We start from the raw sequence: 25,408 nt of genomic DNA, 5'->3' as shown, positions 1-25,408 counted from the left end.
CATGGTAGCTTAGCACAGTAGGTAACTTATCGTTCTGTGGCATAACGTCAATTCTACTGTCTTATTTTTAATCTGTTCTAAAATAGCAATATTAATTTTTAATCTGTGCAACATATAACATGGCCGGACTGTGGTTTGGCGTTTCTGGCGCTTTGTGATTGAAATAATTATTTACTCAAATCTATAGAAAAAGCCTTGAAGCTATGGGTACATGTATCTGAAACTGGATATATTAAAAATATTTAGGCCTGGAATTACACGGATGAAGCATAAGAACTATCAGTATTATGGAATGATAAACATAAGATTACAAGAGTTATAGATGAAAATAAGTTTTAATTCTTCAGTATGACATCAATTGACAATTTAAAGTGTGTTTTTTGCAATGAAGTATTTAACGATAAAGAATTATTACAGGAACATTTCAGGTAAAAATATTAGAGGCTTTGTACACTTTAATTAACATTTACTAGATGCGACAGTTTTTGGTTATACATTCTCCATGTAAATGATAATAATTATAAACATTGATTATTAATTTTAGAAAACACGGCGATCCTTTATTTGATAAAAGTTCTAAGAATAAAAATAAAACACAAAATGAAGTACCTACTTCAACTGAAAAGATGGAGGATAATGAGTTGGTAGGTTGTGATGTTTGTGAAGAAGTTTTTCCTACAATATCAAAGGCAATAACACATAAACATAAAGTGCACCCTGACCATGATGCTAAGTATTTTTGTCCATGGTGCGGCAAGCTTTTTACTATGAAGGTATGTAGTAAGATTATTACCAAATAAACTTGCTTTTTTAAGAATAAACTGAAGGCAACTATTAAAAATATACATTATTTTTTCTTGTGGTTGTTAATCTTTCTGTACCTTGTTTTTTTTTTATTTTTCTCCAGTTTCCTTCCCTAAATCAAGCAATGCCATGAACAGAGTAAAAATATAACAGTTGCGCATACAACTACTAAGATTGTAAAACATTACCAATTTAAATCCTCGACTTTAAAACTGTTGATCTAATAATTTTACTGTTATGACTTGTATTATTTCAGCACTTGTTCAATAAACACCTACAATCAAATCATGATGGCTTAACAAATAGCAATGAAAAGAACTTTCACTGCGATAGCTGTAGTGTATACTTCAATGTACCCTCGGCGATGCTACATCACAATAAATTCTTTCATAGACAGGACACAGATCTGAATTCTATTGGCTCATCTAAGAAGATTAAATTCTTTAACCAGGTATAGTACAATTCAAACTTAATGGCGGCTTGAAACATCCTACAAACCGATGCGCAGAAAACAATTTTAATATTAGGACATTAAGGGACCTGTGCGCACCCACACTCGCATCTAACTTCCGAACTGCCATTTATATCAAACTGTATGTTTTTTCTTATACTGGCTAATTACTTATATTATACAGAACTACATTATACTTACACACAAGTCTTGAAATATTTAATTCAAGCATTTCAACTTCAGCTTTGCCCACATAGTCAAAGGAAAACCTGTATAGTTCCTGTTCCAGTCGGAATTTTGGGATAAAAAATTCTATTGTATATATTAATCCAAGTTACTCCATATCTGTGCCAAATTTCATGAAAATCGGTTCAGCAGTGTTTGCGTGAAGGAGTAACAAACAATCAAACACACTTTGGCATTTATATTATACTAGCTTCCACCCACGACTTTGTATGTGCATCCCCGTTTTTCCCCGTTCCCGCAAGAATTTCGGGAAATCCTTTCTTAGCGGATGCCTACGTCCTAACATCTACCTGCATGCCAAATTTCAGCCCGATACGTCCAGTGGTTTGGGCTGTGTGTTGATATCACTATATCAGCCACCTTTGAGTTTTATATATATAGAAGTAATGATTATATGTGTAGACAACTTATTTATTTAATACACAGCCTAAAATACACTTCTTATATTCTTCACACTTCACCAATAAGCAAATGTCACCAGTGATTTTCATTTTTTTTAGGAGCTGGTATCTATTTTCTACTGTCCTTTTTGTGGAGAAGAGTACAATAATAAAGTGAATTTACATGTAAGTTGCTTAATTGTGTTGTATTAATTTTATCAAACTCTAACAACATTGGTATATTTAATAAAATTTTCTATAAATACGGGAAACATTTCGTAGTTGCTGTGTATTTAAAATAATATGGATGAAAATTTGCTTCACCTAGAATTAATAATAATTGTGTAAGGTCAACTAAGATCTAATTAATAAAATGACACTACAAAACAAGAATTTTTTATAATAATATGTTTATTATATAAATTTTTATGATCTTTTCTCTTACATATTTAAAAAATAGTATGTTAATTTTGTAGAAACACATGGAAGATGACCATGGTGATGAAAATCAAGCCCCAGAAGATGTGTTACGCTGTCCACTGTGTGAAGCATTCTTCTATCATTTAGATGCATATGAATTACACCTGACATTCCACTCTACAGAAGATGTGTATAGTGAACAAAATGAAATGTAATGCTATTTTTGTTATATAAAATCTCGGTAAAATTACATTCTGTTTCTTACCTAATTTTAATACTTTCAAAATATTGTTCTAGGGTCAGTGAAGTTACAGAATTTTCATTGGAAGCTGTTCCACCAATAATGGAAAAAGTGTTGTCAGATCCAAAAATTGATCCTATTGTAAGTTGCAACTAAAAACTATATTAGATTCGTATACAATAATATTATATCAGTAGCTGACATTTTCTCATAATTACAGAACAATTTCCTCGAAATGGCCATGAGTGAGTCTGAAGGCAGAGGCCGAGTGAAAACAAAGAAACACAAAAAACACAAGAAATCTAAAAAGGAAACTATAACCTTGGATGAATTTTTAAATATGAATAAAGATGTATTTGGTGATGGTTTAAATGTACAAGGTATTGAAGAAGTTCCTACACAAATGGTTCTCAAGAAAAAATATAACACAAAGAAAAATATGGCAAGTAATATGGAAGCGAAAAATCTCAACTCAGACCTAGCTAAGTTGAAAAAACAAGGAATTATAATAAAACCAAAATCTAGTAAAAGTAGTATATCTCTAAATGATCAGAAAAAACACACACCTATTCAAACTAGTAACCTAAATGTTTCAGTACCAACAAATCCTAATGATGTCATATCAAAATTATTAAGTAAAGGCAATAGTGAAATAAAAATTATCAAGAAATCTATTAAAACAGAACCAGAAAATAAGCAGGATAGTTATCAATCAAATAAAGTAGATTCTTCATCTGATTATAGCCAGTCTTTAGATAATGCATCTCAATTATGCACAAAAGAAAATGAGAACCATGATATGGATATTGCAGAAAAGCAACTAGATTTGCAAAATAATATGAATGTTGAAAACAAAGATAATCTCACTGAAAACAGCAATAAGGATAATGAAGGGACTGAAAACATATTACAAGAAGAAAGTCCACCAGACCAAAATGAGACAATTGACTCAGATAAATGCGCAGATGTATTAAAAAATGATGAGGACAAAATGCCATCAGATGCAGAAGAGACTGAAGAGAAAATTGACCCCCCTTTAAAAGCCTTACAGAATATTGGTTCACAATTAACCATAAAATCTCTTAGTGAAACAAAAAGTCAAACAACAAACAATGAGCAACAAATACAAACTGAATTGGAAAATTCCGATATAAACGAAAAAAACATTCAAGAAAATTTTACTGAAAATGAGGATGAAGCAACTGAAAAAATAACCGAGAGTAATGCCTTCAACTCATTGAATTTAAATAATAGTATAACTGTCAAAGCAGTTACTAAAAGCTCACAGCCTAGCCCACTAATAAATGACGAAAAACTTAAGCAGCAAGAACAAAATGTGACTAATAGTAAATCATTAGAAGCATTAAAAGGCTTGAGTAAATTTATAACAGTGAAGCCGACAAATTCATCGCCACAATTAACTAAAAACCTTGCGTCAAATGAAGATTATGATGAAGACTACATGAGCGCCGATGAAAATATGAATGAGGATACAGATTGTGGTCCTTCAAAACATCCCACTATACCCGTTAATCAACAACCGAGTAATCCGAAAGTTATACCAGCGAAAATTACATCTAAAGCAGATGCAACAGAAACAAAAAATAATACACAACTATCTGTCAATTCTCTTAAAAATGAAGATATTTTAAAACGATTGACAAATGTTACTGCTAAATCTATTTCGACACCTAAAAAACCCTTACCTCAAAAAACGATAAAAGCGTTTCCTAAAAGTGTAAATCAAGATGCAGTTAATAATAAAAAAGACAATATTATAGAGATTTTAAATATAGATGATTCAGATAGCGAAGCTGATACTGAGCATGTTGTAAAAGCCAAACAAAATGATACAATTAAGCCAGTAAAAACTCCCAATAAAATCATCGCTAAACCAACATCTACTAATGTTCCACGCGGATTAAATAAAAATATTACAATTAAATCAATGAGCCAACAAAGTTCAAACTATACAGAATATAGATCTAACGCCGCTGGCCAAGAATGCAAAAAGACTGTTGTAAATCGAAGTTTTGAATCAAAAAATGTCAATATTACACATGGCAATAACAAATTTTTAGAAGAACAAAAAAATCTCCAGGAGACAATAAAAAATTTAAGGCGTCATATTACTGTTAAATCAAAAAATTCTGATTTTCAACATGAAGAGATGGACAATACCGATAGTACTGGACATGCAATGAACGCAGATGAAGATCACGATTCTGACTCTAGTGAAGGTAGACTTAAGATCACAGAACTGAATGAAGAAGATTTTAGCGACAATGAACACCACGCGGAAGATGAACCTAAGGCTAGAGTGGAATCGCCTCATAGTTATAACAGCGACGAGGAAATCCAAAATGAGGATCATATAGACGACGATTTGGCCGATATTGAGAGTCAAATTAAAGTAAATCCTATCAATAAAACGAAACAACATCTTACAATGCCTACTCAGCCGAAAAAATCTAATATAAGCCACTTGAGCGAACTAACAATAAAACCTTTACGACAGGGAAACACATTTTCAGAAGATGAAACTAATACAAGTGAAAAAGGGTCTGACACAACAAGAAATGTAGCAAATGCATCAGGGAAACCTTCAACTTCAAAATCTGTAAATCAAGAGAAACAAATTAGTAAAAATGTTCAATCTAGTCAAAAAGCAAGTTCATCTTCCAATCAAATTAGCACTGTAAAAACTGTTAAAACATATCAATCACAAACTGTAATAGAAGAAATAACAACTACGGTTACAAAAACTATTCGAACTGTTAATACACAGGAAGTTCAGAATACCAGTCAAAATATTTCAAAGCCAACTATAAGACCTCAAAAAATAATGAATATGGCCTCGAATAACATAAGAGCTACTCCAATAAGACAAGCATCACCTGCGGTCGGTACTAAAGTACGAAATTCTGTTCCTACTTCTCAAATTGTATCTCCTAACACAAACACAATCCGACCATCTAATATGATAGTTCCTGTACGTCCTAGACTGAATGCGCCACGACTGCAGAATCCATCTAACATCCGAAAAGTAGTACCGGCAGCTCAAAACCAACTACGTCCTTATACTTCAAACAGACCTCTAAAGATTTCACCGCAAGTTACGAATAATGCAAAGAGGCAATCCGAGGAAGCGTCTGGTCATTTTAGTTGTTTCAAAAAACCAAAAGAATCTCTAATACCTGTACAAGACATACCGGACATGAGCGAAGATGGTACGGTACAGTATTCAAGTTCACAAAGCAAATCTAGTTTTTCAAATGTAACAAAAGTTTTAAGTAACACTGGTTCAACTTCTCAAACGAGATCGGAAACCAGCTCGTCGTCTCAACAGCACATTGCTAAATTGAGCGGTGTGTCGGGGCTGAAGATAGTCAAAACGAGTTCACAGCAATCAAAACAAGTGGAAGAGAAATGTGAAGTCAATTCGCCTAAAAACGATACAATAGCAGCTTTGGAGAAACTTCAGCGACAAGGCTTACTTATTAAAAAGCCTAGACTAGATACAACTGAATATGAAAAAAAATCATTCAGTGAGAGCGATGGAGAAGCGGATGAAGAATAAATTTCGTATTCTGCCACTAAAATTCAAGACTGGTCTTTTTGTTTGTTTTTCAGCTATTTGGTTGTATATTTATGTATATAAAAAGTAATAATATGTAATTAGTTTAAGAGTGACATTCAGTGTAAAGCGAACTTAAAATTACTATTTATAAAATATGTTGATCTTTCAATGGATTCATTTTTTTTTTCAATGAAACAATAAATGAGTAATAAATACTACGAAATAGTTTTATTTAACAACTATATTTACATAAAAGATACATAATATCAATAATACAAATATATTTTCTTATATGAAAATACTATAATAATAAGAATAAAATCGATATATTTATCGCCGAGATAACCATATTAATTGTAACTTTTTATTCCTGCTTTGTTTCCAGCTTATTTTGCCTCCATTTCTGATCCTGCAATTATTTAATATAAATTTAAAAAATCAGTGAAACTGAAGGAGGAAAAATGTGGTTCTACTATATAAACAGGTATTACTACTACGTTGTGACACACACACATCTCAAAATATACGTTAGCCTCTACATATATACATATTTTATGTTTAATAAAAAATGCAAACATAAATAAAGCAAAAAACCCAAATCAAAAACGGACAAAACAAAGCACCTACTTTTTAAACGTACCGATGTGCTTCTTATTGTTGTCACAAAATTTTTAAACCATTTTCGAAGCATACAATTATTATCATGTAAATTTTGACGATAGAAATTGAATTGAAAGAAGACAAACTTAAGTAGTGAAAAGTACAACGTTAATACAGGCTGAAACGACGAAATCGCCTTAATTTCGTAAAACCTCAAAGACTTTACTGTATATAATATGTATAAGAAAGAACCCAAACCAACATTTTTCTTCAAGGCGATACCGTCATATTAAAGCTGTAATGCCAATAAACATTTTATATCCACATTGCCCACCTCATATAATTTTTCCCATAAAGCCAATGACATCACTACAAAATACGATTAGATCTCCGGCGTTTCGACTGAGAATTTTTGTAGATGCTATAATATATAGAATGCATTTTAAAACCCTCGGACATTACACAGAATTCTGTTTTATGATTATTGGAACCCCTAGCCTTGCTTTAATGATATCATAGATTTTATCATCACGTACCAAAACCGCAATTTCGTTAGACAGCCGGTACGCGATAGCTCGCAATTTGTAGCGCAACTTCAAAGCACCCCGATTTTTCTTGTACATCGTTTGCAGAATTGTATATGTATTACAGCAGTGCAACGTAAGGAACAAAACGGCTAAGTAAGACACCTGCAGATAATTTCAAAAAAAAAATTAAGAAATTAAAAATAACATTTGCAACTAAGCAGAAAATTTATTAAGTGTATTATAAATAAACAAAAATGAATTTTACAACCAGTTGTGTGTAAAAATAGTAAATTAATTTACAAAGCGTTAAGTACACAGTCTATTTGTATGTTAATTTATACAGATCTTCCATGTTTTCTTACATTACTATATTTGCAATACGCATGAGGCATGACTAGTTGCCTTAGTCCACATCGAATCCAAATAATATCACATAAAATACACGTACATTTTCGATTACTTGAAGTTTTGTGCGTACATTTTTAAAAGCTTATTATGCTGCGTATAAATAGATGTGGATACATAATACAGAATGGAATCAGTTGATCGTAAAACGTTACTTAGCGCATACCTATTTCGTATATACCAGGAACTATTATACTCAACATATAAAATATATACTCGTTATACTACTGTTTATCATAAAAAATATTTTTGCAATAATATAGGTACAATAGTTATTGTGATAATAAAAAATATATTCTGTTAACCAGAATCCTTGATTTGTCCATGAATAATATTTAATGAATAAACTGTGTACAAATGATAATTATTATTATTATACAACTAAAGAACACATAAAATTGTTTTCTAAAACTTATATATAAAATAAATACGTACAAATTAAAGTTCTAACTAATAAAATGCATTTTCGTATCGTTTATTAATCAAAAACGGTAAAAAATTCGATTTCAAGCCATTGTATTACTACATAAATATTCGAGCTGACATAATGCGTCTATGGGAATAGGACCGGTAAGCTAGGTACCTAAGTCCGGCGCGGGCGCATTTAGTTGAATGGCAAAAATTGGAATCGTGACAACCTTACTCATGTATGTGTAGTATATTATAGTTATAATATACTCGCACTAATATAATTCCCTAACACTATAACACGTACTTATAATAATGAGATTTCATATTTAACATTTTGTTTTATGACTCAGTAATAAATATCTTAAAGAATTCCGAAATCTAAAGAGTTAGAGGCTAAGAAAATTAGACTTTTTAAAATATTAAGACTAAAAAGTAATATATGAAATTCTACTTTATCTTTTATTTCCAATTTTTGCCACTCGCAAAATAGCCTTATGTCAGGTAGACTTTCCGCACTGCACTCTTGAGTCTTGTGTGAATCAAAACATGCTCTAAAAGTAAAATGAAAAAGAAATGCTAGGCCTATACACTCATTTTGCCTATTAAACAATAAACAAGCAAAACATGCTGTGTATTACAAGAGTAGCTGAATATAACAAAGTCTTGCACAAGTACACAATTAATATCATCCAAATAATAAAATCTTTTGAATAAGTAATATAACGGTCAGAATATATTGGTCCACCAAATTTCTCATGATCTTGTGATTAAGCCAACTACATCGGTTTTAATACAAAAAGAAAATAAATTATTAGTGTTTATTAATATTAAAATATAATATTATTTTCCTTATGTTAGGTAATATTATAAAAATTTAAATGAGTTCAAACCGTATGATGACTGAGTGATGAATTTTCACACAGTAATTATTTTTAATGTGTGCTATATGTAATCTCTTGTGTAGCATATATAACCAAGATTGGACTTTACAACAAATACCTCTAGATAAACATTGATTTATATAAGACAGATATGCCTAAATATAATTTATCGATAAATAGAGCGTTTTCTTCGTAAGTAATTACGTAACTGGACTTTGCATGAATATCGCATATTAATAATATGATAGTAAAGACTTTATTTTACAATATTTTGAAGATTCTATCCCAAATATTCATGTACGATTCAATATTATAGACTCGGACTACCAAATATTTACATTTGTATTTGCCTTCTCTACAGTAGTTACATATAATTATATTGACAAAGTCTGTAAAATTACCAAAAGTAGTGGTATACATAATATTTATTAAAAAATTTCCAAAGCCGTAAATATTCATATCTATGATTATTAAATCAAATTGTTTTATGAAAATATGTTAACCTACATGACCTTCATCGTAATGTGTATTTTCCCGTCATTGATTAGTCGATATGATTAATAAAATTACAGAAAACAATACTACAATAAATAAAAATTGCTTTAAAGTTACTACATACTTAAATTTTACGAGCCATAGCATTCTCAATAGAGCTGTTGCAAATAAATAATATTAGTAGTTGGCTTATATCCACGAAGATACATTTCCATAATATGAACACGGAAGCTTCTAGAAGGTTCTAGAACAAAATCTGGCGACCAAAAATAACAAAAGCGTCGTGTAATATACAAATGCTAATTGTTCGTGATTATTATAGTAAAATCTACACTACAAGCGTTGTTTGCTGGAGATCTTCAATCTTGTACCTGTTCGTTTAGTTTCTGCGGGATTACCAGGAATGTTGTGACCGTATTTCCAATTCCGAGCAACAAGAAGGATATACTTAATGCTGCCACCTGTTGTTATTCGGACGACGAAAATGTATTTGTAGTGTATATGTATTAAGGTTTAAGTACACAGTCATGGTTTGGTTTAAATAATACAGTAAAATGTATACCTACATAATATACTTAATGATATAATAACTGCGATAAAATATAATCCAGTCTGTAGGTATTTATGCTCTACAAAAGGTGGCGTAGAAAATGTTTTGAAATGATATTGTTTAGGTATGAAAGGTAAATCAAAATCCAAGTTTTCGACCTTGACGGACCCAGGCGCTAGCCGCCATCTTGAATTAAAGGTGCTAAAATTAGGTATATTTTAAATAACTTCTCAATTGTTTACTAAATCACAAAAGTGTCTATGAGGGGTTCAAAGAAGACAAAATTACCTACATTTTTTTCATACATGATTATTCTGTAAGTCTTAAAGGTAAAAAGTTACAAGCGACGGAAATAATAATATTTACAGAAATCATATAATTTTAATTTTGTTTAAAAATTGTACAGCTATCATTTTTTAATTCTCTTTGATGGCCCAGGCTGGTTAATGGTGGATTCTTCATTATCGTCGCTGAAATTTTCTGTTTCATTGTCTGTATTTTTAGTTTCCAACCATGAAATTTCGTCATCATGACCAGAAGAAATCGAAGACGCTGGATCACGCTTTCTAGTAACTTTTTACGTAGGGGACATGGATAAGGAATCCTTAGAAGATATCCGATATGAACGATTCATAAAGTTATCAATAAAAAGTAAATTTAATCGACGAAATTTCATGGTTGGAAACTAAAAATACAGACAATGAAACAGAAAATTTCAGCGACGATAATGAAGAAGCCACCATTAACCAGCCTGGGCCATCAAAAAGAATAAAAAAAGATTGCTGCACAATTTTTAAACAAAATTAAAATTATATGATTTCTGTAAATATTATTATTTCCGTCGCTTGTAACTTTTTAACTTTAAGACTTACAGAATAATCATGTATGAAAAAAATGTAGGTAATTTTGTCTTCTTTGAACCCCTCATAGACACTTTTGTGATTCAGTAAACAATTGAGAAGTTATTTAAAATATACCTAATTTTAGCACCTTTAATTCAAGATGGCGGCTAGCGCCGGGGTCCGTCAAGGTCGAAAACTTGGATTTTTATTAACCTTTCATACCTAAACAATATTGTTTCAAAACATTTTCTACGCCACCTTTTGTAGAGCAGAGGCTTTTACATTTCCCCACAGACTGGACTAATAATGGATAAAATGAAAAAGTTCTAATAAATGTAACACAACTGCCATTGCTTAAAAATTAACATACCTAAAATTATCTAAAATTCTATTAAATTACAATAAACATCTATTTAAAATCAACATCTATTTAAAATCAGTTTGTAATAATAACAATAAAAAGATACAGTTTCAAAAATTACAAATTAATTTCACAACTGGGTAATTTTGATTTTTTAAATCAATCTAGTTACTGTTTTCCAAAATAAATTTCGTCTTTACTGATCCTTAAGTATCATAAATTATTAAATTGTTAACATACCTGCCATGTTGCATCCGGGTTAAAACTCAAGTGGTATAACGTATAAGCGATGTATAGTTGGAAAATATATCCTCCAAATAGAAACGGTAGGAGATATGAGAGTCCCCTCCACATCCAAGAGTGGAATCCTTCGATAGTAATGTCCATATTGTGCCTCGCGCCCAGGGCTTTTAGCCTGTACAATACTCCACTTTGATATCTGAACTGCATGTATTGTACTACACCTGTAATGTTTTTATTATTACCTATTTAAAAAAATGTAATACAATTTCTTTTAACATGACAAACTCGACATTTCTATCAATGAATTCTTAATATTTTTTAATCAAAGCCAAGTTATTTGTTCTGTGTTTGTTTTTTCTATACAAAATAAAGAAATAAAAATAATTATGCCTAGAAGACATGTAGTAAAATTGATAGAACCAATCCCCAACCTGATTTAATCTCTATGCATCTTTTTTGTATATTTCTCCAGTGGCAATTTTTAAAGTGTATTTTAGTTATTCTATCTGCTTTTAAGTTATAGTAGTTCTTTTTCAAGCAGTTAAATACTTACTGATATAAGCGATAAACCACATAAATGTATGTTTGAATTCCTCCCAAGACTCGTTCTGCGGCCAAATGAGCAGAATACCGGCGACAACAGTTGATACAAAGTGGTGCAGTCTCCACCAACCTTTGATCCGAGATCCATTCACTTTGAGAATACTCTCGCGAATCGTCAACGTACAGTAGTACCATACCAAGAGAAATATCAGTATTAATTGCAAAGGCCTGTGGAAAATGTAATAATAATATCAATATATGTATTTAGAATTTTGTAAATGTTCTCATTTATAAAAGTAGCTTCTTCTATCTGAATTCTCTTCATTGTACATGAATGCAAACAGTGTTTTTCCATTGTACAGAACTAATGCTAAATCTGAACTTTGGGCTGTTTTATCGCTTACAGTAATTTATTACTTAAGCTGATAATTACTGAGTCACTTAATATGATTTCTGATAAATAATAAGTTTTATAAGGCACTTAAATATGATAAGTCAATCTATTTTTAAAGGGCGAATAATTAAATCCAGATTAAATTTCAAACAGCATCAAAATAGTACTTTTAGCTGTGACTTTTAGCCTAACTAAATATTATATAGGTATATATTATGTCAAGGTGGTTTTTACTTTTTGACTCATTTTATACAGTAATGTTAAAAACACAATTATATGAAAAGGTTTAACTCACCTAAAGTCTATATATAAATTAGCAACAGCTAAAACAAAAGCAATAGCACTGAGTATGAGCTTGAACTTCTCATACTCATCTTTGTATTTGAATCTGAAAATACAAATATAGTATGTTATTGTAGTAAACATAAAAATTGAATAACAATGCAATTATGTATATTCAAAATTCGCTTAGAATGTATAAACTAAATATTCTCAAATACTCAATTTAAATCATCAATTTATGAAAGATTAAACTTTGCCAGAATTGCAGAGCTGTCTGATAAGAAATATTCATTGAAAAAGTTGTAAATCTCTTCAGTTATCAAATTGACAACTTGTAGGTAATTGTTTTTGATATAGTTACTTTATATTTCGGTTAAAAACAAAGCAGAAAACAAACATGATTAGTTGAGTCTCTAGCAATTGTAATTTAGTGACTACATACTTGTCATTTTTATTCAAAATGGATACATTAACATTGCCAAGTATGATTTTCAGATATAGACTGTTTTGTTTTGGTAGAGTTGCTTCAATTTCATGCAGCATAGCTTTCCTTTTCATTATTTCTTTTTCCAATGTTGCCACTCGCTCATCTTTTGTCGGTCCCTTCTTTTCTAACCTATTTGATTGAAGTGCATCACTTTGTTAAAAATTAAATAAATAAATAAATAAAATTCATTTAATTCATAATCATCTACATGACACATTATAATTAATTACCTTAACTTGGAATCTATATCTACCCTATAATTTTACATAAAATATTAGAAAATATCAAGAGTTTCATAGGTGTGATATATCCTTTTTCCAAGTGTCACAGGACACATAAAATTACAATTTTTTATGAACTTCAGTAACTAGATAAATAATAAATAAATAAATATTATAGGACATTATTACACAAATCGACCTAGTCCCACAGTAGGCTCAATTAAGGCTTGTGTTGTGGCCTGTGGGTACTAGGCGACGATAAATATAATATTTAATAAATACATATATAGATAATAACACCCAGACCCAAGAACAAATAATTGAGTTCATCACACAAATATTTGCCCTGACCGGGGATCGAACCCGGGACCGTCGGCTCAGTAGGCAGTTACTCTACCACTGCGCCAACCGCGTCCGCGTCGTCATAAGATATTACTTAGCTACACAATTGTTATATTTCAGAGTTACTTAACAAAAAACGTTTGTTTGAGACATTCAATATAAATTAAAATAATGTATGTTCATATAATAGCATAAGTTTCAAAACATGTTTACGTCAACTATAATGAGAAAGATAATACGATAAATGCATTTTCAAATGATCTTTATTCCACTTAATCTGACCTTTTGAGTGCACTAGAAATTATGGTCATGCGATATCTCTGATGGTTTAACTCCTTCATACATGATGCTTGAAGTTCACCAACCTCTTCTAATTTAGCAGCATAATCTTTATTTATAGTCTGAAATAAAAAAAATAATCAATGATAACGAATATTTCATATCTTAACTTATAATTAATGTTTGTGTAGATATACTTTTAACCTTCAAATAATAATAATAGTTTCGTAACACTTCATTTATATTACTGAGCTAAATCATATCATTTAGAATAATAAAGTAAACAATAGTTTATAGCACTTTGGACGATGACAATTAGTAAATAACAAAGGCATATTACAACTACTAAAGGATTTAGTACTTCGAAAATGAATCAACACTTTATAGTCGATATGCTTATGTTACTAATATTTATAAAAGTATAGATTTATTATATCGTAATTTGAATTATTAATGAATAGAATAAATTATCTTAAGTTTTGATAGGTTCAAAATCTATAATGAATGCAAAGATGTGTAAATATTGGTCTATACGGTATACCTCTAGTCGCTTGTAATCGGCAATCAAATCTTCCCATTCCTTTACACATTCTGCTACGTCCATATTCATTGTTGTACCTTTTAAAGAACACTTATTTATAGTAACAAATTAAACATTGAATAACTTCAGTTAAAATTTAAGCAATGAAAATATTCATTTTGGAATTAACTCGAAAACAAGCTGCCGACGGAGACTGACTGCGACTGTGCAAGTGACAGACGTCAAATGTCACTATATATTGACGTTTGTTATCGTTTCTCGTTTGATGGCCAGAAGATATGTCTATTTGCCAGTTTCAAGATTTGGTTCTTTATAGTCTATGCTACGGACTACGACCCCTACAACCGCCTACAACCTACGATATAATATGGATATAATCAATTACATAAATTGTAAATAATTAATGGTATAAATCATTGAGCGTAAACCTTTATATATGAGGCTCTACGAATGTTTGCACCAAGCGAAAACCGATGATCCATGAAGACCATTCACCATTGATAAAACTTTTGCAAATGTCGATTTCTCGGTTATTTGTGAAAATATGACTAACCAGCAATATATTTACACTTATAAGTTATAATCAAACATTTTACGAATGTTTGCATTGCACGTACGGATAACCCGGCTCTGGAAAAAATAATGGCAAATGTCATCCTACATTAATAAATGTGGGTTAGCGTAGGTTAGCGTCATGTTAGCGTATTCCTGTGAATGTACGAATGAGTGACTGGCAATAAGCTGGCAATGCATGAGGACAAACATTAAACATTTGTATAATGTACGTGTGAATGTACGTAAGTATGCACGCAAGTGCACATTAATTACATGCTTGATTACGTGCGTAAGTTTGCACGTAGTACACAAAAATGATTAATCGGATTTTAATTATTTTTGGTTCGTTGTATTTCACATTTGTCTCTGCGTGAATATTAACAACTGCAAGAAACAACTTACAAGTTACAACACCCCAGGCGGATTTAGGCGAGCAAATTTTTTTCTGACGAAATGTCATATCAAAACTATTTTCTCAATAATTACTAATTGGAAGGATAGTTCCAATGTTACATCATTTGAAGCCATTTTTATATAATATACTTAGAATACATATAATATAAACTGAGATAGAAGCGGCATACGCGTACAAAATTACAAATACGTTCCGGCCGCAGTCAGCTAATTAGCCGGGTTGCGTTTAGTTCGTCTACGTTACTCTTCGGCTAATGGTTTAAATGTATATTCTATATTTGTCTAACGCGGAACAGATTTAACTGCTATAATATAGTTTGTTTGATGGTTTGCAAAGACCGCTTCTACGTCAGTTTATATTGTTTTATTCTAAGATAATATGATATATATTATTAATATTTAAAGGAAGAGGTTTTGAACAAAAAATATAGTAAAATTAAAACAGCTTTATTAATGACATATTTGATTTATTTACAGAAAATATTAGACCAAATTCTATTAAATGTTGGTAGGTAATTTTCTATATAAATTGAAGATAAAATACAGTGGTTACATAGACCTCTTGCTGAAAAGATATAAGTTTGTTGTTACTATTATTCATTAAGTTATCAAGAGGTTTTGTTTAAGTCGAAAATTGTATAAGCAATTTAGTTATAAGTGCAAGTACTATTCCTCGATAATTGTATTACAAATCCTTATTTATTTAAAACATACAATACAATTTGCAAGCTTTAAATTATAGATAAGTTCCCTCAAGGAGATTATAAAGGTAGTAGACAATGAGCACTAAGTAAATATTAGCAATACTGGTTAAAAGCATTTTTGTGTGATTAGCAGAAGTTTCATTAACAAAACCAGCGGATAGACTGCGTGCAATGTTTACATCTTATATCTAAAACACAAAAGTAACACAACATGAGTATCAATCAATCCTTCCCTATTACAACAATGCAGCCCCTATTTAATCCTACTTTACCTATAATCTCCTTGATCACTATTTTGCCGACTCTACAAAGATAAGCAAATAACCATGCAATACAATGCTATGCAAACGTTACAAGTCCTGTCGTTTAGGCTTTCTACTAAATACGAATCTTGGCTTACGTCGTTACAACTCGCTTACAAAAATTTAACTCTCCTATCTCGATATTTAACCGCTAGCACTGCAAAGCTTCTAACATTACGATCTACATGCTACCCCTAAATTCTAGAAAGTCGGGCAACCAAATTCAATAAATTTTAATAAATAAGTAAATTTTCCAACAGGCATTCATATAATTAATTATCTTTGAATCTAGCTACCACAAATGGGATAGAAAAAATTATTATAAGTTATAATATATCACACACTTCAGTTTATGTAAAACTATTGTATGATATAAATCCAAAACAACTTAAAATATTATTAACTCTATAGTAAAACTTAGAACATTGCATAAAAAATCACTTACTTGCAATTTATGTGCTACATATTAATTTTGTTTGAGACATTTAATAAAATAATTATTGAACATGTAAATAAATAGTAAAAAATTAAATATACACTCTAACTTATAGTTAAAGTTTTGAGTTGACAAAACTTAAAATAAGTCCCTTTAAATATTCCATCGATACAAACAAAACATATATCCATCAATATCTCCGATATATCGCGAAGGCCATGACTACGGGTGACATCTCTGTGGACTCTCATTAATGCTGTTAGCGCAAGCGAACAAACATAATGATCATCGTATCGAGCAGAGATCCAAAATAAAAAAGGGTTTTCATTATATGTACAAGGAGATTTTGATGAGTATGTAATAATTAGTGTGAAATGACCGAATCCAGTGCGATTGTCATGAATAATCATTGATATCAAATTGAAACTAAATCATCGATAAACAAATCAAGGTACAAGTCTATCTAGAGCGGACACATAAAAATTAACTATTCATACCAAATAAAGTTACATCTAAACGCTCTTATTAATAAAAAATAACTAAAAAGTAAAACAGAATAATGAAATGTTAAATTATAACACAGCTTTAACTCCTCTCTTCATAGTTTCTACCGGTAAGTGACGAACACTACGTCATCGTATTCCAAAATGATATAATCACATGTAATTGAACTAAATGTTGTACGAAATAATACAGCCGACATTAATGGAATGTGTTGTTAACAAAAACTGATAAGACAGCAATTTTAAAGTTATAGGAACATAGCTTCGTCAAATACACTCGTAAAAATGTAATGAATCGAGGAAAGGAAACAATATCAATAAATTATCAAAAAAAAATCTTTTTGTTTATCTAAAATGATTCCACGTTTATAATCGAAACCTAAGATAACGATCGATTGCAGCTTTTGTAATAATGTGAAAAATTAATGATAAAGATATCATCGGTGAGTTTAAGTTACTAAAATGGCAATGCTATTAACGACACTCCCAAACTTTGACTGTCTGATCGACGCTGCCCGATATGACGTATGGCAAGTTCTTGTGAAAATCTGTAACAAAATATTAAATTAATTATTTCCAATGAATTATAACTAAATTCTATGCGTGCGTATGTAATTACATCTCAATGGCTATTTGAATGGTAATTTTTAGTGAAAAGTTAATTCTACTATCCATGCTTTTTTGTTCTCAATACTGATTTGAAATAACGCACAAATTTTAATCATACTAAAAAATTAGTGTATGTGTGTTATAGTTGAGTATAGTGTTGTTTAGTGCAGCAAAGTGTAGTATGGGAATCAGCGAGGTAGCGCGTGACACAATTATTTATTTATTCATTATTTATTGTACATATACCGATCAGAAATAAGCTATACTATAATTTAAACCACAATGTATACCACATCAAGTTTAGTGTACTAGTGTGTAAAAAGTATGGTGAGTGTTGCATAGTGTTAGTGTCGCATAGTGTTGTGTAGTATAATGATCAGTAAATATTGATAATTCAGTGTCATATAGTGTAGCGGTCGCTCACCGAGGCTGGTGGCGAAGTGCTGGTGCGCGTAGAGCGTCTTGAGGCAGCGCGTGTGAGCAACGTCCCATATGCTCAACGTATCTACTAAAGTGTGTTATGTGTAGTATAGTGAAGTATATAATGTTTTGGTGTTAAACAGAGTAGTGCAGTTTAGTCTTGTGAAGTGTAGTGTGCTCGCTCACCGAGGCTGGTGGCGAAGTGTATACAGCGTCTTGAGAGCCCATACGCGCAACGCCTAAAGTGTAGTGTAGTAAAGCGTATCATAGTGTAGTATAACTTGTGGTATGATGTAGAGGAGTATTGTAGTAGAGTACAGTGTAGAGTGGTAGCTCACCGAGGCTGGTGGCGAAGTGCTGGTGCGCGTAGAGCGTCTTGAGGCAGCGCGTGTGCGCCACGTCCCACACGCTCAACGTATCTACTAAAGTGTGTTATGTGTAGTATAGTACAGTGTAGAGTGGTCGCTCACCGAGGCTGGTGGCGAAGTGCTGGTGCGCGTAGAGCGTCTTGAGGCAGCGCGTGTGCGCCACGTCCCACACGCGCAGCGTCTTGTCGTCGGACACGGTGAGCAGGTAGCGCCCGCCCGGGTGCCACACGGCGCCGCGCACCCAGTTGTCGTGCCCCACCAGCGTCGCCAGGCACACGCCCGTGCTCACGTCCCATATCTGGTGATCAATAATTATATTGTTAGATCAGTAAATTACATTCGATAATAATTTGAATCATTGAATGTGCTCTGAACGTTCCAAACAGATGACTGTCTAAATAACAAATGAATGGCTTAACAATAAGTTCTCATGACAGTTCAATCAAAGAAGTATCTTTATCTTGTAAACACACTTTTACTAGCTTCACCTGTATGTTTGTATGTAACTGACTTATTTATTTTTGATTTTAACACACTTTAAATGGAAGAATTTAATTCAAACTTTTTACACTTGTCAAAGACCGATGATAATACAATAATTTCATGATTTTGTCTTATTTAAGCCTTTTATTTAGTTTTAAAGATACAATATTATACTTTTTTAAGTGCATGAGTGCCAAGCATACTTGTCAGAAGTAACACTTCTTTGGCAAAATACAAAGATACAAAACATACTCTATGGCGTGACGGTATTGCCATCACGTGACATTGAAATTTTACTCTCAATGCACCTAAGCAAGAGTCACTTCAAAAATCAACACTACAAAAATACATTATGGAATTTTCCCATCGTTTTATCCTAGCAAAACTAGTTTAAATAGACATAATCACCTTAACGGACTTGTCGCGCGAGCCGCTCGCGAGGAAGGGTCCGGCGTGCGCGGCGCGGCGGTTGTCCCCGCCGGCCGCCTCGTTCACCGCCGCCGCCGCGCTCTCCGGCGCCCACGCGACGCACTCCACCACGTGCTCGTGCTCGCGCAGCTCCATCTGGAGCGTTATTATTGTTAACCCACTGAGCCCCGAACGGCCCGATCGGTCCACGACACAATAGATTTTCTATTGTGTCTGTGATTCCAGGGCCTGAGTTATTACAAATAGTCTCCAATTGTTCGATTGGTCGATGCGTAGAACGTAAAATATCGACAGTATATGCGAAAGACGACTATAGTGCTAACTTCAGCTACTGTAATAATGTGGCTTAAACTTAATGCCTAGGTTTGGGGATATACTACAGAGTCGGATAAAGAGAGGCATTGAAAATGTTGACTTTTCTAATTGTTTCTTGTTCATTAAATATTTGTCTTTACTCATGTTTGGTCAAAAGCAGTTGGACCGCTGAATGGCATTGCAGTCTTTTATGCATTGCATTTATCTGACCAAATTTAGTATATAATGACAATTTGTTACCTTTGAAATATTAAACAGGTAATTAGAAAGAAAACTTAGTATAATAATATTTTCATGCATGTTTATTATTTTAATACATAAAAATATCAACATTTTTAAATCAATTCTTAATAATTTATAACTACTACACGAACCTTGCACTCATTAGTGTCCGCGTTCCATATGCGCACCGTCTGGTCGGTGGAGCAGGACGCGAGCAGGCTGCCGTCCGCCGACACGCGCACCATGCGCACCCACTCGCGGTGGCCCTTGTATGTTTTCACGCAGTACCTGCAAATATGTAGGGAGAAATTTAAATTACGCTTTTTTTTTTAAATTAATATGGGTGAAATCGTGGAGCATGGGAAATACAGTAATTATTTTCAAACAGCATGATTTTAAAACAATTATTTAAAAAGGAAAGGGGCTCACTTATTACTAATTTAAATTTTAACTAATAACATTCATACTGAATGGCAAAATCCATTTCATCCAATACAACACATACAACCGAATTTGAGTAAATCTAACTCTATAAGCCATTAGTTTTTAGGAATAACTTATGCAGATAATATCTCGATACTCTATTTTCTGGCATATATACATTATTTGTCATTTTAACTGACAGATAAGTTAAACAAAACAGAGCAGAAGATGGGAACCTTAGATTAAGGATTGGTCTCCGCGCGCGCGCTACGACTAGATGCCGCCGGCGTACTTGAATAATGCGGCAACTAATAGTACGCCGAATTCGGCGTACCCAAGCCAGTCGTGTCACAAGCATTGTGTGGAGAGGGCGAACCGATAGTTTATAAAGATTTTGAACAAAATCTGAAGTAAAATGCCTATTTGTGCCATAAAACTATTTAAAAATAATACAACAAAAAATAAGAAAGACACTGGGATCACGTACCATCACTAAGTATCGTATTATTCGAAATTTCTCCTTTAGTTCGAAATTTTTTTCTACGAAAATACGACGCCATTCAGTGTTGCCGTACTGCATATCCAAAAAAATACACGTGGTTGAGGAAATCTTTTAGCAATAATTTGAACTTTTTTTCAATACTATTACTAATACATATATAATATAAAAAAGTATAATAACAATAATTTATTTCTGTTTAACCATGTTTAAGGGCGCTTGTGCACTACAAGGAATTTTACTGTCCGGCATTCCGATTTTTTACGGTCCGGTGTGGCATGAAAAAACCGATGAATTGCTTGTGCACCTGTCCGTCTTTACTCGGATCAGTGCGGTACAGTTCAAGGAAGTTTGGCGGTATAATGCTATCATAAATGATTGTTTTCGCATTTTACAAGAAACGAGTAAAAATATAGAAGGTGAAATATTATATTACTTCGTTATAATAAAAAGTAAAGTTCCGTAAGAGATTTAAAATGCGTGTTTCACTTATTTATTTTAATCGGTGACGAGGAGCTAAAGCTATTCCCACTTGAACTTTAACTTACCAACACTTACTTAGATAATAATTATAGGTCAATGCTTGGTCAATGTATATAAAATAACAATACCAACTTCTCAAATCTCATTGCCAGCTAAAAGAAAGTAAAACAAGAGCTTGCTTTCAATTGGCATATGCAATAAAAAGAGTAAAATCCAAGCAAGTGGGCACTCGAAAACAATTATACCTACAGCGACTCGTAAACTCAAAAAACCATCCGGAATAGGGAAAAGTAAAATGTCGGACAGTAAAATTACGTATAGTGCACAAGCTAGTATTTAGATTAATTGCGTGCCATACCGGACCGTAAAAAATCGGAATGCCGGACCGTAAAATTCATTGTAGTGGACAAACGCCCTAACTGACTCATATAATATGTTATTTTTTTTATTTCCGCTTTTTTACTTTTAAACAACCTTTGTGACTATAGTATAGTAGCGTCGCAAGTGGATTTGAGTCATGCGACTCAAATCGTTCATGGATTCGATTCCCGGCCAGGTCAGGATGAAAAAAAATATTTTTCAAACTTCTTTCCAAGATGGCAGATTTCCCATTTATGAGGTAAAATTTATGTAGCTGGCAGCCCAATTCTTCACACACACTAGCGTCTTTACAAATTGCCTAATACACACTACAGAAATGAGTTGCCGCACTTACAGAGCTATTGTTTTTAGGTGGGGCGGTATCTAGTCGTAGCGCGCGCGCGGAGACCAATCCTTAATCTAAGATGGGAACTATAGCTTGACCGCAACCGCTGTACCGCGCCCTTGGTATGTGCGGTGAGGCGGCCGGGAAGAAAGAGCACGAGTTAGAAGTTAGAAAGAAACGGAACGGTCGGTACTCTCCCCCGTCTCGCCGCTCACATACCTAAAGCGCGGTGCAGCGGTTGCGGTCAAGCTATAGTCATAACAGTTTGTAATGTATTCTATGATTATAATATAAGAACCCACATACCCAGTGGCCACCTCCCACGCCTTGATCGTCTTGTCCCGGCTCGCCGAGTACACGACGTCGCCGCTGGGCGCGAACGCGACGGACGACACGTTGTGGTCGTGGCCGTGCATCGTCTTGATGCACTCGAACGTCTGGTTGAAGTCCCAGAGCTTTATCGACATGTCCGCGCTGCACGACACTGGAATAATGGATTGTTGGTTGAAGAAAGAAGAAATTGTATTTCATCTTTTCATTAAACTAACATGATATTGTTATCCGTTTAAATATACGATTGTTGTAATTTCCTATAAGTAAAGAAACATATATGTAATATTGTTATTATATGATAAGCAATTTTAGTATTAAGAGTTTTTAAATTATGTGTTCTTTGTTGGAACTTCTTAATAAAAATAAATAAATAAAGATCTTATACATATAAAGAATACTGTAACTTTGTATATTATGTTTTCAAACATAACAAAATCTGCTAAATGTTTTCACATAAATTTCATCCTGCTTCTGTTTAATAGGTGAATTTAAATAATTATATCATTTAACAAAAAAAAATTTAGTTTTTATGTTATATGATATAATTAAAATGAAGACAGTTTTACACAAGTATTCGACTGATACTTGTTACAAAATATTCGACTGATTAAAGTGACTTGAGGACTTTCAGTTTACAAAAAAGAAAGTTTTCCAATTACCTAATAATTTTCCATGATGGTCGAATGCAATATCTTGTACTGCATCGGTGTGACCCTTAAGGGTTCGTTCGAAATCGCCATTCTCAAAGTCCCACACCTTAATGGTGGCGTCTTCGCTCGACGACACCAATAAACTGAACACTGGATGAAATATTACCTGCAATCACATAAATTCACTTTTAAAATTATGTGAGATGAGAGTATGTGTTAAGACAGGTAAACCCCCACAATTTATGTTGGACATAAATAATATCTTTCAATAATTTATTTGCATTATTAATAATGAAGCAACACTTTTTTTTCAAATTTTTAAAGATCAACTTGTGTAATATTAAGAATGCTCTAATGAAGAAGCCAATATAGTCTTTGGCAGTCTGTTAGTTACAATGTTAGTATGTACTTAATTCGAAGCTATATTTATACTGTGAAAGTATAATATTATCTTGTAAGTTGTTTGCGAATGGCGCCGTAATCTGAAAAGAATATGAATAGCTGGAGACTTGTAATGAATATGAATGCTTCTCATAATTAAACTACCCTTTGTAGAAGAAATCAAAAACTCGTAATTAGTCTACATTCATAATTTTTTTTACAACGGCACTATTTATTTATTTATTACTCTTTAACTAAACTTTATGATCATTCATTCATCATTAACTTTAAGATCTGGACATTTTTCAAGTAGAAGACCTCAACACCAGGGCGCTAAGGCGCGAAACCTGGAAACTTTTGGTGTCGGAGGCCAAGATCCTCTTTGGGTCGTTGCGCCGTTGAAGTAAGTAAGTAAGTAGCTTTAACTAAACTACACATGGGATCATTCTAACTATTATAATTTACCAAGGTTAAACAGCTGCGGGCTGTATTATGCGATTAAATACTCTGATATAATTTGAAGCTATGAAATAATAATTTACCTTAGTAATAGTAGCACGATGTCCCGCGAGACTGAACTTCTCCGGCGGACGAGGTATCCACTCGGTGGGCGTGCGCTTCGCACGCGTTGGAGCGCCCTCTATAAACTCCTTTTGCACTTCGGAAAGCTTCGATTCCAATTCCATCACCTTTAAACATTAATTAAAAAAGTTGTAGCAAAATAGAAGAAAACTTCAGACAAGCTTACCTTGACACACACCATTTTATCCCAAGCAAAAGATTTGTGATACAGAAACAAACGAAATATAAGTGAAGCACGAATTAGGAACTAAACAGCCGGCTTCAAAAAATCGGCTCAAATTTACTAATTATCTACATACTTTTATTAAACTTAAAATTAATAACATCATAAAATAATTACACATTAACATCATAAAGAAAACTTATATGCTAACACAGTAAAACCACTCCCACATTCCGTACCCGTGCGTACGGCGTTTTCAGCAGTTTACTATGAACGCAGAAGTATATAACATATTATATACCTACAGTATACACGTTCATTTCGAAAATATTTAAACTTTTTAGACTTGCTCTTATAAATATCTCATTGATCTCTTGTTAAACAAGTGCATTTTTTATTTTATTGTATTTTGTGGTTTATAAACAAGAAGCAAATACTAATTAATAAGATTTATAGGTACCTAAGTATATAATATTATCTTTAGTGCTTAACAAGAAAAATGGAGAGGTTGAATTATAATTAAACATTATCACGTTCAGTGACGCCAAGCACAAAGTTTACTTATAACCGCTATCCATATTATTATAACGCGGAAGCATTGCATTTAATTTAATAGATATTATTTTAAATTTAATTACAATTATTAACTTTTTACAACGACACACTTAAAGTGTGATGAATGTTTTTATTGAACACAATCTATTTACTAGTGTAATTAAGTATCGACATCGCCAATGGAATTTTTTGCTGATGATACATTCGATATAATCTTCAGATCAAGAGATTGAACGTACAGCACTTAATAGAAGCCTGCTGGCGACCTAGAAACGTCGTGTCGTCGATCGATATGTTCCATTCCCTAGGCCAAGACGAGTCGCGGCAAGATATTATAATAATAAAGT

General features: G+C 32.6%; 3 protein-coding genes across 8 annotated transcripts in view; 1 reads left to right on the top strand and 2 right to left on the bottom strand.

Moving 5' to 3' along the window:
* Positions 1-119: 119 nt before the first annotated feature.
* On the top strand, positions 120-6,345 carry LOC149483504 (uncharacterized). The gene is made up of 7 exons (XM_089702556.1): positions 120-428; positions 545-773; positions 1,061-1,255; positions 2,002-2,067; positions 2,358-2,512; positions 2,599-2,683; positions 2,763-6,345. The coding sequence occupies exons 1-7, from the start codon at positions 349-351 to the stop codon at positions 6,120-6,122; spliced, it is 4,170 nt and encodes a 1,389-aa protein (XP_089558682.1). The 5' UTR covers positions 120-348; the 3' UTR covers positions 6,123-6,345.
* Positions 6,346-14,748, bottom strand: LOC149483503 (transmembrane protein 120 homolog). 4 transcript variants are annotated; one of them, XM_089702557.1, is made up of 9 exons: positions 14,527-14,748; positions 13,989-14,107; positions 13,099-13,272; positions 12,670-12,762; positions 11,991-12,208; positions 11,435-11,658; positions 9,813-9,902; positions 7,259-7,411; positions 6,346-6,531 (listed from the first exon to the last, which is right to left on the bottom strand). In XM_089702557.1, the coding sequence occupies exons 1-9, from the start codon at positions 14,593-14,595 to the stop codon at positions 6,487-6,489; spliced, it is 1,185 nt and encodes a 394-aa protein (XP_089558683.1). In that variant the 5' UTR covers positions 14,596-14,748; the 3' UTR covers positions 6,346-6,486. The 4 variants fall into 4 exon arrangements, with proteins under 4 accessions (XP_089558683.1, XP_089558686.1, XP_089558685.1 ...); XM_089702560.1 differs by lacking the exon at positions 7,259-7,411; XM_089702559.1 differs by lacking the exon at positions 9,813-9,902 and having other exon boundaries at positions 14,527-14,746.
* A 1,178-nt stretch (positions 14,749-15,926) lies between these two features.
* The window catches only part of Lis-1 (LisH and WD40 domain-containing Lis-1), a 30,048-nt gene continuing 20,566 nt past the window's right edge, over positions 15,927-25,408 (bottom strand). For all 3 annotated transcript variants that reach the window (XM_089702553.1, XM_089702554.1, XM_089702555.1), the window contains exons 4-10: positions 24,304-24,450; positions 23,390-23,546; positions 22,704-22,881; positions 20,439-20,574; positions 19,729-19,884; positions 18,940-19,135; positions 15,927-17,988 (exon numbers count right to left, since the gene is read on the bottom strand). In XM_089702553.1, the coding sequence (XP_089558679.1) occupies positions 17,915-17,988; positions 18,940-19,135; positions 19,729-19,884; positions 20,439-20,574; positions 22,704-22,881; positions 23,390-23,546; positions 24,304-24,450 (1,044 nt within the window). In that variant the 3' untranslated portion in view covers positions 15,927-17,914. The remainder of the gene's footprint in view (positions 17,989-18,939; positions 19,136-19,728; positions 19,885-20,438; positions 20,575-22,703; positions 22,882-23,389; positions 23,547-24,303; positions 24,451-25,408) is intronic.

The sequence above is a fragment of the Colias philodice genome, chromosome 13 (genome assembly GCF_061535455.1).
Source record: "Colias philodice isolate Cphi_HAF_F1 chromosome 13, ilColPhil1 Martin Lab GWU primary, whole genome shotgun sequence".
NCBI lineage: Eukaryota > Metazoa > Arthropoda > Insecta > Lepidoptera > Pieridae > Colias > Colias philodice.
Note: the sequence above shows the minus strand (reverse complement) of the source record. Positions and strands in the feature narration are given on the sequence as shown.

Coding starts and splice junctions, on each gene's coding strand:
- LOC149483503 (XM_089702557.1), bottom strand. CDS start 14,595: ATGAATATGGACGTAGCAGAATGTGTAAAGGAATGGGAAGATTTGATT. Junction 14,108..14,526: donor CCGATTACAAGCGACTAGAG/GTATACCGTATA, acceptor TTTTTATTTCAG/ACTATAAATAAAGATTATGC. Junction 7,412..9,812: donor CGCAGAAACTAAACGAACAG/GTACAAGATTGA, acceptor AATTATCTGCAG/GTGTCTTACTTAGCCGTTTT.
- LOC149483504 (XM_089702556.1), top strand. CDS start 349: ATGACATCAATTGACAATTTAAAGTGTGTTTTTTGCAATGAAGTATTT. Junction 429..544: donor TTATTACAGGAACATTTCAG/GTAAAAATATTA, acceptor TATTAATTTTAG/AAAACACGGCGATCCTTTAT. Junction 2,684..2,762: donor ATCCAAAAATTGATCCTATT/GTAAGTTGCAAC, acceptor TCATAATTACAG/AACAATTTCCTCGAAATGGC.